This window comes from Brassica napus, chromosome C2 (genome assembly GCF_020379485.1).
Source record: "Brassica napus cultivar Da-Ae chromosome C2, Da-Ae, whole genome shotgun sequence".
NCBI lineage: Eukaryota > Viridiplantae > Streptophyta > Magnoliopsida > Brassicales > Brassicaceae > Brassica > Brassica napus.
Window position 1 is genome coordinate 50,687,611 of NC_063445.1, and position 20,291 is coordinate 50,707,901.

Below are 20,291 nucleotides of genomic sequence, written 5' to 3' on the forward strand. Positions count from 1 at the left end.
TGGATCCAATATTACTATTTCACAAAAGGACAACGGTTTTTTTCTAAAGAAGGACAACGATTTCGTTGTAGAAGGAGGACAAGTATGTACGATTTTAGGTGGTTCGTTTTGATTTAGTTTGGGATACTTCTAGTTTTTGTATAAATTATATAAAGTGCAACATCAATTTCTCGAGTTCACGTTGGAACATCAAAAGATTCACAATGTAAAAACACATTTTAATCGTGTATACTGTATAACAAATAACAAGTGACGTGAGACTTACATGAGTAGCTTTGTGTAGTTTTGAATCGAAGTTATATATTTCTAAACATAATAAAATATACATAAACCAACATAATAAAAACATATAGGAATATGAATTATTAATATAATTATTGTATTGTCAAGTGGAAAATTAAAAATCAAACATTATTTTTGTTACTACAACCTTCCAAAATAAGTTGTATTTCATGTAATTTCAGGCTTTCAAATACCACATAAGTTAAATAATTAATGAATTTGTGTAGAAGTTCTTTTCATGGTGCATATGAAAAATAAAATTATTATATATGTACATGAGATAAAATTAAGTCTTTGTAAAAAATGGTTGCTAAATAGTACCTCCTCCGTTTCTAATTAGATGTCGTTTTAGAGTAAAATTTTCGTTTCAAAATTAATATCGTTTTATGATTTCAATGCAAAATTTATTGACTTTTTATTCTAATCTATTTTTCTATTGGTTGAAATCTGGTTAGGTGTATCGGTAATGATGTTTTTATATAGTAAATAGATAAACTTAAATGTTTTATTAATCTGTGTGTTGAAATCTAGAACGACAAGTAAAATGAAACGGAAAAAGTATAAGCAAAGTATACTTCATAATTTTTTTTCTTGATTACGAGACATCACTTTTGAGGATATGAGTTTATTTAAAATGATTTATGCATGTTTTTTTTCAGAAATATTTTGTCAAAAATATGCAAAGTATGCTTTATATATACTCTTTGTTCTAGATTATAACGCATCCATTGCACTAATATTAAAGTATATTAGATCTCTTATATATTTGATTATATTTTTAAATAATAGTCATTTGGTTTATGTACTGTTAGAGATTCAAAGCAAAGAAAAAAAGTTCTCAAAATAAATAAAATTAAAAAACAAATTTGATTTCAGTTTTCAAAAGGTAATGATGAGTTAAATGAGATACTACTATCAAATATTCATATGTATATTTTTCCCAAATGTAAAACGTAATACCCTATTATTACAAAGTATTTTGAAGCACTAAAGATTAATACAGAAAATTACAAAATACTTATATATAAAAAGCTAATATATTTTCATGAAATTATTAATATACACTCATATTTATTACACTTATTTTTCTAAAATACCACAGCAAAAAGTATTTCATTTATTAATTTCTTTAAAAACATATTACTAGTTAACCATTATAACTAAATTATTTTAATTAAAAATTCCTCGTATATTATATAATTAAAATTTTGAAGTATTTATAGGAAAGTAGATAGTGTATATAAAACAACAATAATGACAAAACACGTGATATTGTTGGACCTGCATTTAATATAAATTTTAATTTAGTATAAACTTTTATTGTTTCTTTCCTATTTCCTTCACCATTTTTAATTTTTTTGTATTTCTTCTAATAAATGTGGACCTCCAATTTTAGTTTTGTTTGTGGCCACTTGTATCCGAGGACCGCAATTCTGTCATCGAGTCAAATACCAATCCTAGAAACTCTCATATTATTAAGGATCTCAAAAGAAGCAGTTATCCATGGCGGCCTTACTGATCAGATCCATCGCGAGGTAATTAGAACTGCTATCATCTCTCAGTTACAATTACTAAGTTTTTCTTTTGTAAACTTAATAATTACTAAGTTGTTTCAAACATTTTAATTACATCAGCTTTTTAGAAGATCTAAAAAACAGCTTAACTTTTAGTTTCTTTCTTTTGTCAGAACCATTAAACGGCCACCAGCCACAGCATCAGCCGCTTACTCCACAGGTGGTGGTAGAGGTTGTACTTGTACGAGGCAAGTTCATTCTTATATATATGTGTTTCTCATTCATGGATTTTCTTCGGACAAAATCAATTTATAATTTTCAAATTTCACATCGAAAAGAGCATAAAATTAGCAAAAAGTTAACTCAATGGGTCTTCATCAATTGATGGTAATTACTAATTAGTACGTCAACTTAGAGCATCTTCAGAAAGACATTCTATTACGAAGTTTCTAAATCTCTATATTTGAAGTTTAAAAGGGTTCTTCTCCGAAAAACAAAACTTCAAACTTAACTTAAAAACTATTTATATTTTATCTTATGGTCCTTATATTTGTCATAATTAATTTAAATTCATAAAATTTTTGTAAATAACTAAGCACATATATAAAAATATTACAATAGTATTAACTAATAAAATGTTATATTAAAATAAAAATAAAAATAGAAATAACATAATTAATATTAAACTTCAAAAAAAATACCATATTATTCCATAAAACTATTTTCGTAATGTTTATATGATCAACTAGTGTATTTCGAAATAAAAATGAATCTTTATATTTTTAATTTGTAGATCAGAAACTAAAAATGATTGAAATCATGTGATCTTAAACTTGTAAATACATTAGATCTGAACAAGAAAGTAAAAGAGGAAAATAAATATTTTAAATCTTATTTTAAATTTTTATTTAATTTTATGTGTAAGACTTAAGTTTATGAAAAAAAATCAATTTCTTATGAGATATTAAATTTTTAAAAATTAATACGATAAATGAGAAAATATTTAAGAATTATAAATGTGATGTGTAATTGTAAGAATCAAAATGCAAATAAGTTTCTTTTTAAAAACTTCATAAGTTATTGTTTTTTGGGGAAATTTTACTTCTACACTTTCTTTAGTACCACATTTCAAGTATACCACTAGTATGGAGATATTTTCACAAATACACTTTTCATTAAAGACCAAAAGACCATATTAGCCCTAACTTTATCTCTCTCTCTCTCTCGCGATCCTCTTTTCTTCCTCTCTCTTTCTCTCGATCTTTTTTCTTCTTCTCTGTCTCCGATTCACCGGAGATCCACCGTCTCTCCTCCTTCTCCTCCGTCCCTAACCAAGGCTTGGATATCGCGTCTCTCCTCCTTCTCCTCTTACTTCCTCCGATTCTGCGATCTCGGATTGCTTCGCAACCACACCAAAGCTCTCTGCCTCTCCGCCGGCACCGGACACGCTCCGATGGCGATGGCCCAGATCGAGTTATCTGACGTTACCGCCGTGGAGTCGGTGGATTCGCTTCCTCTCGAGAGAAGAGCTGATCCTCATAACCTTCATTTTTCGACGGTGCGTTTGATTTCGCGTTTACTGCGCATCTTGATGATGCTCTGTTTCCGTGGAGGGTCGTGGAGGAGATGGCGAGGACGGTGAGGCGAGGTGCAGTTGATTATTTAACAAACTTTATAAACTGTCTTATAAGCCTTTCTAAATTGTCTTTTAGTTGATTGAGTTACTTAACACATCGTTTTCTGCAGCTGAGGTGGAGCCTTCACTTGCGTTATATCATATTTTTTATCGCTGCTAAAAGAAACAGACTGCAATCTAAGACACAAGAAGAAACTAAAAAATGTCAATGGTTGGTCAATAAGACTTTAGAAAAAAAAACAAGAGACAATGATGAATTTGATGATTAACATTGTAGATCAAAGAAAATGTGTGATGGCAGAGTTGTGGCTCTCATATAAGCTTGAACATATGCTTCTTTTATGAGTGTCGGGAACTGAACATGTCAATTACATTACTAAATAACTTCGATTTATAAAGAGTTATAAATTTTCAAAAACTCAATGTTCACTATTAGAAATTTTTTTCTTATATCAGAATATTAATAGATAACTCTTTCTCTTAGATCAAAACAACAAAATCCGAAAAAATACTTACAGGTTGTGATTCTTGCTGAGGATTCAACATTTGAAGTTATAAGACAGTTTATAAAGTTTGTTAAATAATTTATAAGGTTTATAAATTCTGCACAATTTTGAAGTTAACTACGAGGTATTGTGATACTTCAACAGAGCTACCAGACAAGCCAAAACTGATCATCCAACGTTCAAATATGAATTATGTTGAAAATGATTTTTTGTATTTTAGGTAAGGAGGAATTTAGTGAAATTGAGAATTCACACCTTGCGGAAGTGTTGTAGAACTAGCTAGAAAGAATAACATTCAATTTTCAGGAGAACCTTATGCAAATAAGATTATTGATGAATGGGAGTAGATCTATGGTTCACTTTCTCATATCAACCAATGGGGTTAGATCTATGATTATTGATGAATGTAAATAATTTATAAAAGTTTATAAAAAACGTTATGAAAGCATACATTCAATTTATAAGGGTATTATATGAGTTCCATAGGTTTATAAATCAACTAAAAGAGTCTATAACAATTTAGAAAGCCTTATAAAACAATTTATAATGGTTTGTATAATAATTTATAAGGGTTTATAAGGGTACATAAATAATGTATATGGGTTTATAAAAATAATTTATTAAGTTTATACACCATTATAAATATTATAAAATGATTTATATGGGAATTTAAAATTTCTGAAGCGGTGGAGTCTTGATTGATGTCCACATGTACCTCAGAGTCTGCCATGTATCATCATCTCTTTACAAAGCCTTATAAGGATATGTAAAATTATTTGTAAGAGTTTATAAACTATTAATAAATGCATATAAAACAAGTTATAAAATCTATAAACCATTTATAAATGTTTATAAGAAAGTTATGAAAGTTTATAAATAATTTATAAGGGGTATGTATACTATTAATAAGAGTTTATAAAAACTGTATGAAAGATTATATTCAATTTATAAGAGGTATTATAAGAGTTGTATAGGTTTATAAATCAACTAAAAGAGTCTAAAACCATTTAGAAAGTCTTATAAAACAATTTATAATGGTTTGTATAATAATTTATAAGGTTTTATAAGGGTATGTAAATAATGTATACGGGTTTATAAAAATAATTTATTAAGTTTATACACCACTATAAAATATTATAAAATGATTTATAAGGGAATTTAAAATTTCTGAAGCGGTGGAGTCTTGATTGCTGTCCACATGTACCTCAGAATCTGCCACGTATCATCATCTCCTTACAAATCCTTATAAGGATATGTAAAATTATTTGTAAGAGTTTATAAACTATTAATAAATGCATATAAAACAAGTTATAAAATCTATAAACCATTTATAAATGTTTATAAGAAAGTTATGAAAGTTTATAAATAATTTATAAGGGGTAAGTATACTATTAATAAGAATTTATAAAAACTGTATAAAAGATTATATTCAATTTATAATAGGTATTATAAGAGTTGTATAGGTTTATAAATCCACTAAAAGAGTCTAAAACCATTTAGAAAGCCTTATAAAACAATTTATAATGGTTTGTATAATAATTTATAAGGGTTTATAAGGGTATGTAAATAATGTATACGGGTTTATAAAAATAATTTATTAAGTTTATACACCATTATAAAATATTATAAAATGATTTATAAGGGAATTTAAAATTTCTGAAGCGGTGGAATCTTGATTGCTGTCCACATGTACCTCAGAATCTGTCACGTATCATCATCTCCTTAAAATTTATAAGGATTTGTAAAATTATTTGTAAGAGTTTATAAACCATTAATAAATGCATATAAAACAAGTTATAAAATCTATAAACCATTTATAAATGTTTATAAGAAAGTTATGAAAGTTTATAAATAATTTATAAGGGGTATGTATACTATTAATAAGAGTTTATAAAAACTTTATGAAATATTATATTCAATTTATAAGGGGTATTATAAGAGTTGTATAGGTTTATAAATCAACTAAAAGAGTCTATAACCATTTAGAAAGCCGTATAAAATAATTTATAGTGGTTTGTATAATAATGTATACGGGTTTATAAAAATAATTTATAAAGTTTATACACCATTATAAAGGATTATAATAAAACAATTTATAAGGATATGTAAAATTTCTGAAGCGGTGGAGCCGTGCTTGCTGTCCACATGTGCCTTAGAATCTGTCACGTATCATCATCTCTTTACAAAGCCTTATAAGGGTTTGTAAAATTATTTGTAAGAGTATATAAACCATTAATAAAGACATATAAAACAAGTTATAAGATCTATAAATCATTTATAAATGTGTATAAAAAAGTTATGAAAGTTTATAAATAATTTATAAGAGGTATGTATACTATTAATAAGGGTTTATAAAAACTTTATGAAAGCCTTATAAAATAATTTATAATGGTTTGTATAATAATATATAAGGGTTTACAAGAGTATGTAAATATTTTATAAGGGCTTATAAAAATAATTTATAAAGTTTATACACCATAATAAAGGATTATAAAATAATTTATAAAATTATGTAAAATTTCTGAAGCGGTGGAGTCTTGCTTGCTGTCCTCATGTGCCTCACAATCTGCCACGTATCATCATCTCTTTACAAAAGTATATGACTATTTATACAGGTTTATAAAACTATTTAAAAGGGTGTATTAAACTATTTACAAGAACATATAAGTTATTTATAAGTCTATTGTTAAAAGTACAACTCGACGATTTATAAGTTTTTATTAAGAAGTTTTTAAACAAGAGTTGATTGTATATGTCTATACAAAACACATAAATGTTTGAACTTGAGAAGTCTTGTGAGGAATGCTAGGCAGAATGAGTGTAAAAAACTCAAAGTGATTTATAAGCGTTTATAAATTTATTTACAATGGCTTATAAGGTAATTTTTCTAAAATCCCTCCAAAAGACAATCAACACAAAAAAGACATATCTGGTGAAAGAGCCACGTCCTTCAACAAGGGATATATTGCTTTAACATAGTCTGAGAATATCAAGGCTTCTCCATATCTCACTCTTCTATAAAAGAAACAATTGAAACCAAACTCACTTACATGTCCAACTAATATCTTCAACTATGCAACTACTAAAAGAGAGATACAATTGTTTTAGTATAAGAGATGTCTAAATAAGATGAGAGAAAAGAATATACTAAGAAGCCAACTCTGCAACTTTTATAAAGCGTTATAAATACGTAATTCTTTGATAGCACAAACCACATTCTTCTTCAGAGTCTCTCTTGCCTCTTCAAACAGCTCACCAACCTCGTAAATTTTCAAAATCTGAACAAAAGCCAGTCACATATTATTTCTACGCATCAGCATTCACTTCCAAAAATAAGATTCAAAAATAGTATGCTTTCGTAACTCAACAAACTCATCATTCATCTCCACTGCTTCTGTAGATATTATACATAAAACAAGACATAAAAAATAAACTCACAAAGTATAAATAGAACGTTACACTACCAAAACACCAACGTTCCACCTCATATATTGTACATACTAAAACATTGCTAGTCAAACTACAAATAGTAGCATTGTATTACCTTAAGGAAGTGAGATACTTAGATATGCATATCACCACACATATTCTCCACAACATCCTTTAAATCCAAAAGCTGACAACACACATTTGTAATTCTCTGCAACATCACCAAATCAACCAAGAGAAGAAGTAATCATAGAATAATTATACTCTTAGGTTAGTACCTTCTCATGAATTAAATAATTATATAAATCTGAAAACTATGACAATAAATCAACCAAATCAATAATTGTACTCTTACGTTAAGCTTTGTGTCTTTTGATTGCTAACAGATCAACAGTAAGATTTGAAAGGACCCAATTTATAAGATCTTATAAATTTGAGATCTGAAAACTTCACTTGAAAAACTTCGTCTTCTTTCTTAGAAACATATCGATTTTGATAAATCAAGCTAAAATTACAGAAAGAGGCAAAAATCACCATACTATCATCTTACCTTTGTTAGTGTTTCTTAGGCGTTGGGAGAGAGATCGTCTCGTTCGTCTGAGCTTGTCGGGTCTGTCAGCTTTGCCGGAGAACTTCTCGGCATGCGATTCGTGACGAACGTGACCGATTTAGCATCAGAGGATTACTACGACTACATAATGCCGGCGGAGGAACGGCGGGATGTCCACTCGCCGCCACGCTCTCCCAATCCGGTCGAGTTCGTCGGAGATCGTCGAGTTCGCCGGAGATCGCCAAGTTCGCCGGAGATCGCCGAATTCGCCGGAGATCACCGAGTTTGCCGGAGATCTCGTTGGAGCTCGTCTCAATTTGATCTCATTTTCATCTCGTGACAGACATTTGGAGAAGAATAGATCTAGGTTAAATTAATGAAATGAGGGGTATAATGGTACTTTAGCCATTAAAATTTTAATGGTAAATTTGAAAAGTGTAATGTTGAAAAGTGGTATTAGAAAAGTGGTATTAGCGGCAATTCCCCTTGTTTTTTTTTCCATTTTCTTGAATCTAAGAAATGATCCAAATATATGCATGTTTATGCAGCAAGAAGCTAGAAGGCAAAGTAGCTCTCATAACCGGCGGTGCAAGCGGGCTTGGAAAAGCCACGGCGGCGAGTTTATCCGACACGGTGCTCGAGTCGTGATCGTCGATTCAGATGAGGAGGGCGGTTTCAAAGCCGCTAAGGAGCTAGGGGTGGCGGCTGAGTTTATGGTCTGCGACGTCACGGTGGAGGCGGATATAGCCAGAGCCGTTGAAACGACGGTGGAGCGGCATGGAAAGCTTGACGTGATGTATAACAATGCCGGGATTGTCGGGCCCACGATTCCGGCGAGCATATCGGAGCTTGATATGAAGGAGTTCGAGAATGTGATGAGGATTAACGTTATTGGCGTTGTCTCCGGCATTAAACACGCCGCCAAAGTTATGATTCCCGCTGGATCGGGATGTATTTTATGCACTTCAAGCGTAGCAGGTATTGATATTAATTAAAACTTTGGATTATTTCGAAATATCGTTATATTATAAACTAAAAGGAAGCATTTATTCACTATAGGTAGAGTGGGTCTAAACCTATTAATCGTGTCATTATAATGGTTTAACTAGGACACGTTTCTGAGTTTGAATCAAGTTTATAATATGACAGCTAGCACAATATATATGACGTTATGTTACAAAGCTCGGTTTGATCTTAATCTCATATAGTTTCACTGCACATAAGATAACATACGAGTGAAAATGTTCTTGATATGTATCATTTTTAGCTTATCGTATTTAAGAGATGATTAAAGATAGTTAAAACTCCCGATTTAAGCTCAGTTTTGTTATGTTTTTGTTTCTCTCTCACCAATATCTGGTTAACGCTCAGTATTGTTGACTTTTATTACACATCAAATCAAATAATGCAGGCGTGATTGGAGGGCTGGCTCCACATTCATACACAATCTCCAAATTTACAATCCCCGGGATAGTGAAATCGGCGGCGAGCGAGCTCTGCGAACACGGCGTGCGTATCAACTGTATCTCACCGGGTACGGTGGCGACGCCGCTCGCTCTCCGTTACCTTCGGAAAGTGTTCCCCACGGCGACGGAGGAAAAGCTCCGGGAAACAGTGAAAGGGATGGGTGAGTTAAAAGGAGCAGAGTGCGAAGAAGCTGACGTGGCTAAAGCTGCTCTGTATTTGGCATCCGACGACGGTAAATATGTTACAGGGCATAACTTAGTCGTTGATGGCGGCATGACTGCTTTCAAAATCGCTGGTTTTCCTTTTCCTTCTGATTCATGAATCATTATAGTTTGATTTGTAACGATATAATAATATAAATAAGGAATAATAAGCTAAGGGCATCATTATCGCTACTTCTTAGCCTTTTTGGGTCGAATAATAAATCAAAAACACGGGAAATGTTTACTAACGGGCCTTAATTAAGAAGTTTGGGCGGACGTCCTTAAGTGGCAGGTGACAGCTGCATATTGGCTTTAGGGTTCGAGGAAGGGAAAGTCGCGTTTCGGTCTTCTCATTTCCTTCTTCTTCTTGTTGAGAGCTCGTCGGCGAAAGAATCGCCATAGGTTCGCCGTAGACGTCCATGCCCAAATCCTCATCCTCTCCTTCATTCTGATCACTCCACATCAATCTGTTGCTAGGTCCTCTCGTTGATTGCGCAAATCGAAATCCTCTCCGTGCATGTCAAGCGTCGAAATCCTCTCAGTGCATGTCCTCTCGGTGATAGCCCAAATCGAAATCCTCTCGGTGCATAGCCCAAAACAAGGTATGTGTTCCTCCTCCGTTTTGAGATTTTAGAGGATTTTTGTGCGATTATACGATTTCGGTTTGTGATTGTATGGTTTGTCTATGAGTAATTTAAATTGAAAATTAGTCTAGATTTAGGGTTTGCTATCTGATCATGGTTCGTCTTTCTCGTCTGTGAAACGGTTTGCGATGATACTTTAGTGTTGATTTTTTTTTTCCTGGGAATACATTGCAGGATTGTAATGAATTTGCGATGATAATGAATTTGCGATGATATTTTAGTGTTGATTTTTTTTTCTGTAAATACATTGCAAGACTGACTATATAATGAATTTGCGATGATACTTTAGTGTTGATTATGAATTGATATGTGCATACATTGTAATAAAGTGAATCGTCTTTTCTGACATTGTTATAGATTACTCTTCCGTATTGTTTGCTATCAAAATACATTGCTAGACGACTATTGTTTTTAATGTTAGCTCTGCTTTTGTACCATTTGCTATCAAAATACATTGCTAGACGACTATTGTTTTTAATGTTAGCTCTGCTTTTGTACCATCTTACTGTGGTGGTTAATGCTTGCGAAGTGTTGTTTAGTTTGAAACCAAATTCACCTTTTAATTTAATTGAAGTTTAGTTTGTTTGTAACCAAATTTTGCTTTATCTTAGTGTAGTTTGTTTGAAAGTTCAAACCAAATCACGTTTTGGTTTAATGAACCTGTAAACTTGAAAGCTTTGTAGTTGTGTAAAGTGTAATAACTTTTGATTAGACATTGGTAGTTTATGGTTAGTCTTTAGTATTGGAACTTATTACACTTAAAGTTTCACCTATTTAACGAAACTCATCCTCCTTTCTGTCATATAATCTCCATCATCTTGTTTCTCTCTTCTTTCCTAAAACAAGTAACCATTCCGGCTTCTCTTCATTACTCCCTTCTCTGTTCTTGTATTTATCGATTCGATGCATCCATATAGTAATTCCTCTAGCTATGTAGGACTTCTCAACAGTCAAAATGAGAGTGTTCTACAGGGAAACTTTCCTTATGAGAGTTTTACTTCTAGTATGAACATTGGAGCTTCAGATATCCCTCCCTTTAGTTCACAACAATCTGAGGCTCCAAGTCCCCAAGAAGACACACCAGCCCAGCATAGGGAGAGAAGAAAATGGAGCTCTGCCGATGACGAGGTTCTAATAAGTGTCTGGTTAAACACTTCTAAGGATACTATAGTTGGTAATGACCAAAAGGGAGGGACTTTCTGGGAGCGCGTTGGAGAATACATTGCAGAAACTCCGCATGCTAAAGCGAGTGGTGACAGGAGGATGCATCTCAACTGTAAGCAGAGGTGGCACAAGATCAATGATCTCACAAACAAATTTTGTAGGGCCTTTGCAGCTGCAGAGAGACAACAAAGTAGTGGTCAGGGTGAGAATGATGTTCTGAAGGCCGCTCATGAAATTTTCTATAGTGATTACAACATTAAATTTAACCTTGAGCACGCATGGTGTGTGTTGAGGTATGAACAGAAATGGATCAACCTCAACACTCCCAAAGCTACTGGCCCTACAAAGAGGAAAACTGGTGACGAATCCGCACAATCTTCAAGTGTCAATGTCGATGATCATCAGATACGGCCTGAAGGGATCAAGGCTGCAAAAGCAAGAAGGAATAATGGTTCAGGGAAGGCTCTCGATGATTATAAGACCATTTGGGAGATCAAGAAGGAGGATTTGGCTATGAAGGAAAAACTGTCAAAGTTGGCTATACTAGACACTCTCCTTTCGAAAAAAGAACCCCTAATTGAGTCTGAAGATGTTGCCAAGAACAAACTACTCCTCCAGTATTTCTGAGAATGATGTGTTCAAATAATGTGTTCTATGGTTTTATCTGTTGCTTTGTTTGTATGTTCAATATGTTTATGCTCGTTGCTTCATGTTTCTGGTAGTTGCTTCATGTCTGTTGCTTACTTAATTTGTATGTTGACTCTGTTCCCTTCTAATATTTATGCTAAAGCTTCAGTTGTGGTTCAAATAAATTTTTTAATGGTCAATCTGTTTCTTACTTTGTATCTTCAGTGTGTATAATTTACTAATATTTTTTACAATTTTTTTTGCAGGTTAAGTAACAATGGGACTTGATTACAGCTATAGTCAGCCATCACAATCAGATACGTTTGGTGGGCACACAGTATCCAGTGGCTACGACGAGACAGCCGATCTTATTCGTCGGGATCAAGAAGAAATAAGAGACAACATTGCTGAGTAGGTTCATTACCCGCCTCAACCTGAGGTGGAGTTTGGAATCCCGCATATATGTTACTGTGGTCGTCAACCCCTTGTCGCAAGCTCTCATTCTCGAAATCATCCAGGTAGACTATACTACACCTGCGCAAATGTTGATGATGGCGACTGCCATGTTTGGAAGTGGTGGGATGTCGCCGTTATGGAAGAGATGAAAGCAAGGGATTTACACACCCTCGAACTGGCTCAAAAGGTAGATTCTCTTACCCTTATGGGTGACTATGTGACTGAGCAGAAGGTGGCTAAACTAGAGGAGATGGTTTCTAAGCTAAGTAACAAGAATCCAGTGTTTACCAATCGGTTTGAAATGGTTGTTGCTTTCATGGTTGTTGTTTAGTCGTAATGGGGATGATGGTCATGTTTAAGTAGACTGCTTATGTATTTTAGCTGTAATGGTTGTTCATGTCGGAAAGCTGTAATTTGTTAACTACTTGTCCGTATGCTGTTTTGTAATAAAGAGTATTTGTATGTATTTTACTTCTCTCATGTCGGTATGGTGTTGTGATCACGGGAGTTAGAAACATATAAACACATGAAACAACACAACAAAACAAGCAAGCAACTGTCAGAAGAAACTAACAACACAAATCTGGTGTCACAAGACTTCAAAACTATTAACATCACAGGAGTTTATAGGGAAATATCAGAAGGGAAACATTGTGTGCTATAAAAATATAACATCTTCTCTCATTACCTTCACCACAACTCATCTCTCTTGAACTCTCTTTCCAAACATTTCCTCCCCATTCATTTTTTTTTTTTTTAAAATGGCTTCTTCTTCTCATTATCATTATCACAAAGATGATGATGTTGAATTTGAATCCCTTTTTGAAGAATTATTAGAAATCCCAGATACTTTTCCCGAACCGAAAGAGCGTAAAAAACGTATATTTATTGAGAGAAACCGGGAAGAAGGCCACATCAACCTGTGGAATGATTATTTTTTTGAAACTCCTACATACCCTCCCAATATATTCCGGTGACGGTTTCGAATGAGCAAGTCATTGTTCCTGCGTATTGTGCATCGTCTCTCTACGGAAGTAGCTTATTTTGCTCCAACACAAGATGCAGTCGGAAGGTCAAGTCTATCACCGCTCCAAAAATGCACTGCAGCCATTCGTCAATTAGCATATGGTGGTGGGGCTGATACAGTTGACGAATATGTAAGACTTGGTGAAACCACAGCTCGAAAATGCTTGCACCAATTTACCGCGGGAATTATCCACTTGTTTGGAGATGAATACCTAAGACGTCCAACAGTGGAGGATCTTGAAAGACTACTCGCTAAAGGAGAAGAACGTGGATTTCCCGGGATGATTGGAAGCATCGATTGTATGCATTGGGAGTGGAAGAATTGCCCCACCGCTTGGAAAGGTGTGTATTCACGAGGAACCGATAAACCAACAATTGTGTTGGAGGCCGTAGCTTCTTATGACCTATGGATATGGCACGCATTTTTTGGAGCTCCACGTACTATGAACGATCTTAATATTCTAGATCGATCACCTGTTTTTGATGACATTATTAAAGGAATAGCTCCTCAAGTCAACTTCAATGTCAACGGAAGGGAGTACGATTTCGCCTACTATCTCACGGATGGTATTTGTCCGGAATGGGCGACATTTATTCAATCTATCCAACTACCACAAGGTCCAAAACATTCACTATTTGCTAAAACCCAAGAATCTGTCCGAAAAGATGTTGAGCGTGCCTTTGGAGTCATGCAAGCTAGATTCGCCGTTATTAAAAATCCATCTAATTTATGGGATAAATCTAAGATAGCAAATATTATGAGAGCATGTATCATACTCCATAATATGATTGTCGAAGATGAACGACGTACACAGACTCAAGATGAGACGTTTCAAGATGAGGATATTTATTTTTGCGTCAAGATGCCTACCGAGCTTTTCAATACACTTGATCGTCGGGCAAAAGTTCGGGGTAGACCAATCCATAGACAATTAAAACTTGATTTGATCGAACATATATGAGATCAATTTGGGTTTGAAAATTAAGATTTCATGTTTAAGTTTCTATGAATTGAATAAAAAAGATGCTTTTATGCATTTTTTTTTTCAACTTTGTAATCTTTTTTTTTTAATTTTTGTTCAACTTTGTTATTTTCTTATGTTTAATGTTATATGTTTTGTTATAAAGTCCTTCCAAAAAAATTTACAAAATAAAAAAAAAATTACTATTTAGCTAAGAACCTACAAAAGTATCTACCAATAATCTCCACTTTTAATCAAGTATCTTAACAAAATCTCTTAATCTAATTATATTAATAAACTAATCTAAGATATGCAATTAAAGTCCTAGCAATGAGGATGGCCTAAGAGCATCTTTATCCCATATACCCTGTTAAGAGGGTTTCTTATATTTTATTTTTTATTTTTTAAATTTTTTTTCTGATTAAAAAAAAATAAATTAAAAAGCGCAAGTGTCGGTGGAGTCCGCGAACAGTGCAAAAAAAACACACAACAGACATCTCTTATTCTGCCCACTTTAGAGACGCTAAAATGGACGCGATAAAAATGCTCTAAAACAAATAAAATGAAATTCCGGTTTGGTTAGGTTGGATTTACCGAAACCGAGATTCAAGTTCATGCAATTTGGATTACCGAATAAAAGAACCATGATTCACAAACCGAGTAAACCTTACTTTGGAATATTATTGATTGTGATACCCACCATATATTTTTTTTTAGTTTTGGTTCAATTGGTTAGAATTTTTATTTGAAGAACTAAAAAATCCAGATATAGAATCCAAATTTTATGTTCAAATATATTGTCTTCAAAATATTTAAAACAACTAATATATTTGAATTTGTATTTACAGTTTGAATATTTAGATGCATATAAATAATTAAATATTAACATAATTAATATTTTGATTACATGTTTATATTTTGAATATTTTCGGTTATGCATAATTTTTTTGGTTCGGTTCAGTTTAAATTCGGATTGGATCCTAGAACCCAAATACAAACTGAGCCGCATTGAATTTGGAAAGAGCAAACCAAAAATCTGAAAACCCCAAACCAAATCAAACCCAAATTCAACACGCTTCGCCTACCCGGTTAAGAGTTCTTTACGAATTGGGCCGAGTCCAAAATTTTACACGCTGTCTTACGTGGATGGTACTTGCTCTGGCTGCTAGATCTGAAAGAAAGTAGCTGTAAATGATGTGATCGCTTTAAGCTAAAACAAGAAAAACATCTTCGCTTCTTGCGAAACTCCAACTCTATAACAAAAAAAAAAAAAAAGATGGGGGCGCAACAGTCTACTCAAGTGGGAGACGATGAAGAAGAGGAGCAAACAGATGGTGAAGAAGAAGAGGAAGACGACAACAGCAGATCGAATCCAAGAGAGCTAGACAACCTCCTAGTGAAGAGAGTCCTCGAGCAAGAGCCCGAGATGCTACCTTGCCACGCTTCAGCCTCGCCGCTCTCTCCACAGCTATCATCTCTCGGAACTCCACGAATCGGCCCTTCCATCAAAGTCTGGGATCCTTACAACGTCCTCGCTCCTCCTATCTTCTCCCGACTCGCCTCCGGAGACGAAGATCGTGCTGTTACCGAGGTTTATCTCATCAGCCACGGTGAGTGCGATCTCAATCTTAGGCCTGATCTCGTCGGAGGGAGATGCCACGTCGCTGCCCTCACCGCTAATGGTGAACGCCAAGCTAGGGCTCTTGCTGTGTTCTTTAAATCACAGGGTGTTCGGTTTACTTCGGTTTACTCCTCGCCTTTGGATCGAGCTAGATCCATGGCCGTTTCGGTTTGCCAGGTAATCTTAAAAGTCTCTCATGTTCGGACAAGATCTTCTATATATATAGGCTGTCTGAGATTGGAACCAACATTGGTCTGAAAAAATTACTTGGTTTTTGCTGTCTGAGATTGGAATCAACATTTGTCTGAGAAATTACTTGGCTGTTGCTGTCTGAATTGGAATCAACATTGGTCTGAAAGATCACTTGACTTTTGCTGTCTGAATTGGAATCAACATTTGTCTGAGAGATTACTTGGCTTTTGCTGTCTTAATTGGAATAATCATTGGCCAGAGAGATTACTTGGCTTTGCTGTCCGAGATTGGAATCAACATTTGTCTGAGAAATTACTTGGCTGTTGCTGTCTTAACCGACACGGCTCATAGTCTTATTACACCTCCTTGTGTTAGTTTGTTTCAAAGTAATACTTTTGGTAATGATGTGAGCTTGTCTTCGTCACTGTTGTTTGCTTAAAGGAGCTTACTTTATCTTTAACATGATTGGGTTTAGCTTTTAAGTTGTTAAAGACTGAAACTTTTTGCCTTTAACGCATTTTGTTTTTGCAGGAAATGAGTTTTCCAGAGGAGCATGTACAATCCTCAGACGCACTTATAGAGATGAGTCTAGGAGATTGGGAAGGTTGCAATCAATCAGAGATATACAATCCTGAAACTCTGAGCTTGATCGAAAGATGTCAGCCTGATTTCACAGCTCCTTCCGGAGAATCACTTAGACAAGTAGAGTTCCGAATGGTTCAGTTTCTAAACGGTACAGTCTCAGGACTTGCAGAGAAGCTTAGGTCAGATCACAGTGAAACACATGAGCGTTATGGTTCGTCGACCAACTGGGACTTGCTTCACAAGCATCGTCCAAGTCTTACAAGGAAGAAATCTGGCAAAAGCAGGCTTCAGGTGATGACCAATCACGAGCTTGAGGATGGAGTATCCCCAAGGGAAGATGTTAATCATAACCACATTGACATGAGTGATCCTTCTTCTTCTTCCTTGGTCTCGAGTTGCGTTGGGGTTTTCACGCATTCGTTGCCTATAAAGTGTCTTCTGACCGGAGTCCTTGGGTGCAGTCCGGTAATGACTCATAAGATGTGTGTGGAGGACTCTTCGGTGACTGTGTTGCAGCATTCTTGGAGAAATGGGTGGCAGATCAAACGAATGAATGATACCGCTCATCTTAGATTGTTGTAGTTTGAAAAAAAAAAATTATTTACTGGTAAAAAAAGTTTTCATATGTATACAATGATGAATCTGCGGTAAGTTCAAGAACGAAAGTTATGCAGATGACATGCCGCGTCCTTTTCTTTGTAATGTTTGTTTTGAAACTATGAAAAAAAAAATATTCATTGAGTTTGATCTTTGTGTGTTATTTTTCCTTGTTTTTGTTCGTTGATTTTTATAGTTGCAAGCAAACATTAAGAATGAGATTAGGAAAATCTTAATTGAGAAAAAGAACGAATGTTCCGAGTAAAAAATAACTATGTTCTCCTTCTCGTCTTCTCCACATGGATAGACAAAACTCGAACAACTTTGTTCAACAGATATGTCACCAAGACAGATGTCTTCTCATGGAACTCTGTCTGTGTTCTCAATAGATACCACCTAACCCACACATACCTTCTCCAGCTCTACCTCCCGCTTCCCCAACTTTCTAATATTAATATGAGTTATTGTTGGATTTAACCCTTATTGTTGGATTTAACCCTTAAGGTGAACTTCTATTAACCAACTCTCCACCAACCGATATTATTTTATTATTTTATATTTAATATCTTAAAAAAATATATTGTTAAGTTATATTTTATTTTTTAAATAAAAAAGTAAAATAAATAAAAAATAGTAGTAACTGCAAAAAAAAAAAATATTTTTAACGACGTCAGCAAAACACTAAACTTTAAACTCTAAATTTTAAACCTTTGAACCCTAAACCTTTGGATAAATAATAAATTCTAAATCAAAAATCTTAAAATATTTGGATAACAACTCACACTTTCAACAAACTCTAGATATTCATTTTACTCATATAAAATCATGTATGACAGTTTCAAAATCAATGTTTTCTAATATTTTTTTTGATGCATAAAATAGCTAAACCATTCAATCTTGTTCGAGACATTGAAGATTTTAAATAATTTGTTAACAACTTTAATTTTGAAAAGCTCCTCTCTGCTGAAGCTATTTTATAAAGTATACTCATGCCAAAAAAACTCACATTACGGTAACTACTTTAATTGTTGATTATAATATTTTGTTAGTTAATTATAATTGGGTAATTCTCCTAAATAGACTATTTTCAAGTTTTGATCACAAAAATAGACCACAAAGAGAAAAATGACCAAAATATTTCATTTAATAGGTAAAAAAACTCTAATACCGTAGATATATATAAAAAAACTAAAAAAAAAAAAAAAAAAATTATAGTTTTAGATTATATGTTTTCAAATTCGAATATTTTTATAAATTTTTTTTTTTTTTTTTATAAAATTTTAAATCTCAATTCCAAATGTCTATTCACAAAAGTCTATCACCTTTACATGTTGAATGTGAAATTTTGATATGGGCGATGGAGTGCATGAAGACCCTACGAACCTCAGAAGTGGTGTTTGCAACTGACTACTCTCAACCGGTGAAGATGATGTCTACACCAACAGAATGGTCAGCGTTCACTACACACATGGAGGAGTTTCTGCGATGTAAAGAATTTTTTCATCACTTTACTATTCAGCATATTCCGAGGGCACAAAACACAATGGCGGGCAAGCTAGCACGAGGTGCTAAAAATCAGCCTGCTGCTATGGTTTATGTGGATTAGATTCCCACGAGGTGGCTCTTGGATCAGAAATCTGCTTAGTTCTTTTAGCTTTTTGTTGTAAAGAAAAAAAAATCTCAAATCTCAAATCCCCACCCCTTAACTCTAAATCCTAAAGTTTGGATTAGTTAACTCTAGGGGTATAAATGTATATTTACCTCTTTAATGAAACATTTTAGTCATTTTGATATTTAGAGTCTATATTCGTGACAGAAACTTTTTTAATGCTATCTTACTATATTTTGATAAAAATTTATACAGATTAACAGAAATAATATTTTGTTTCCATAGAGTTAGATTCCTAAATTTGTATTAATTAATTTCGTTTTACTAAATATTATATTTATAGTTTACAAAAAAAATTTATACCTACATAAAAAAAAATAATGGGGTCCCCTCCGGCAATGTGTCATGGGCGGGTGCATTGCTTGCACTTGGTCTTCAAATATTTTTTTATAATCAAAAATTCATTTACAGACCTCGGTTCTAAACCTACACGGATAGAGAGACTCGATGATATTAAAATAAACTGGATTTTAATTTTGTTTTAGCTGCTGCACTAAATATTTTAATCATTATTTTACTGGTTAAAAATTCAAAAGCATTAATAAAATTTATTCAGATATTCTATCCTAGTTCCAAGTATAGAACGTCTTGATTAAATAGTAAAGGCTACTCTAGCGTAAGAACATCAAATAAGCAAGAATTAATGTGAACTAGATCTCGATCCGCGCAACCTTGCGCGGGTTTTGTTTTCATTTTTTTTTATATAAATATTTTGTTTTCAATTCTAAATTGGTATATATTATAATATATTTGTGTCTATCAATTTTTAAAACATAATAAGTTTACGATATATTTTTTCATTAAATAAATTGTTTCAAACTTTCACATGAATTTCTATCTTCTTCTATATATATATATATTTTCAGATTATTATTTCATTATTAAAATTGTAACTATATATATAAAGATTAGTAAAATATTATTTTATTGTCATACTCAAAGATATTGTAACATTTCACAAATTTAGAAAGTTTTTAAAAAATTAAACTTTTCGCTTCATAGATTTATATTATCAAGTAAATAATTAAACATTTAGTTTTTGTTTAATTTTTAAAATAAACTATATAGTTAAAAAAAAAAATTCATTGGTTTAAGGTAGTAAAGATTAACATTATTAGATAATATGATTTTTGTTATTTAAAATAAATATTTATAATTTTA

The 20,291-nt window shown here is 33.1% G+C and overlaps 4 protein-coding genes and 1 long non-coding RNA gene across 6 annotated transcripts; 4 read left to right on the top strand and 1 right to left on the bottom strand.

The window, feature by feature from the left end:
- The first annotated feature begins 1,621 nt into the window (after positions 1–1,621).
- On the top strand, positions 1,622–9,763 carry LOC106347724 (momilactone A synthase). Its single transcript, XM_013787312.3, is given in 5 exon segments — positions 1,622–1,817; positions 1,970–2,044; positions 8,466–8,530; positions 8,533–8,895; positions 9,329–9,763. Coding segments are annotated over 5 exon segments (912 nt in total). The 5' UTR covers positions 1,622–1,785; the 3' UTR covers positions 9,706–9,763.
- LOC106417879 lies at positions 6,865–8,458 on the bottom strand. The gene is made up of 3 exons (XR_001283502.3): positions 7,918–8,458; positions 7,483–7,578; positions 6,865–7,332 (listed from the first exon to the last, which is right to left on the bottom strand). It is a non-coding gene; the product is annotated as an uncharacterized LOC106417879 (long non-coding RNA).
- Positions 9,747–15,099, top strand: LOC106386918. Of its 2 annotated transcripts, XM_048746938.1 has the most exons (3): positions 9,747–9,989; positions 10,065–10,189; positions 12,289–15,099. In XM_048746938.1, the coding sequence occupies exon 3, from the start codon at positions 13,465–13,467 to the stop codon at positions 14,464–14,466; it is 1,002 nt and encodes a 333-aa protein (XP_048602895.1). In that variant the 5' UTR covers positions 9,747–9,989; positions 10,065–10,189; positions 12,289–13,464; the 3' UTR covers positions 14,467–15,099. The 2 variants fall into 2 exon arrangements, with proteins under 2 accessions (XP_048602895.1, XP_048602894.1); XM_048746937.1 differs by having other exon boundaries at positions 9,915–10,189.
- Positions 11,135–12,022, top strand: LOC111203546 (glutathione S-transferase T3-like). The gene has a single exon (XM_022697415.2). The coding sequence runs from the start codon at positions 11,135–11,137 to the stop codon at positions 12,020–12,022; it is 888 nt and encodes a 295-aa protein (XP_022553136.2).
- A 550-nt stretch (positions 15,100–15,649) lies between the features above and the next one.
- BNAC02G36340D lies at positions 15,650–17,611 on the top strand. The gene is made up of 2 exons (XM_048746936.1): positions 15,650–16,264; positions 16,811–17,611. The coding sequence occupies exons 1-2, from the start codon at positions 15,743–15,745 to the stop codon at positions 17,444–17,446; spliced, it is 1,158 nt and encodes a 385-aa protein (XP_048602893.1). The 5' UTR covers positions 15,650–15,742; the 3' UTR covers positions 17,447–17,611.
- Positions 17,612–20,291: the final 2,680 nt, after the last annotated feature.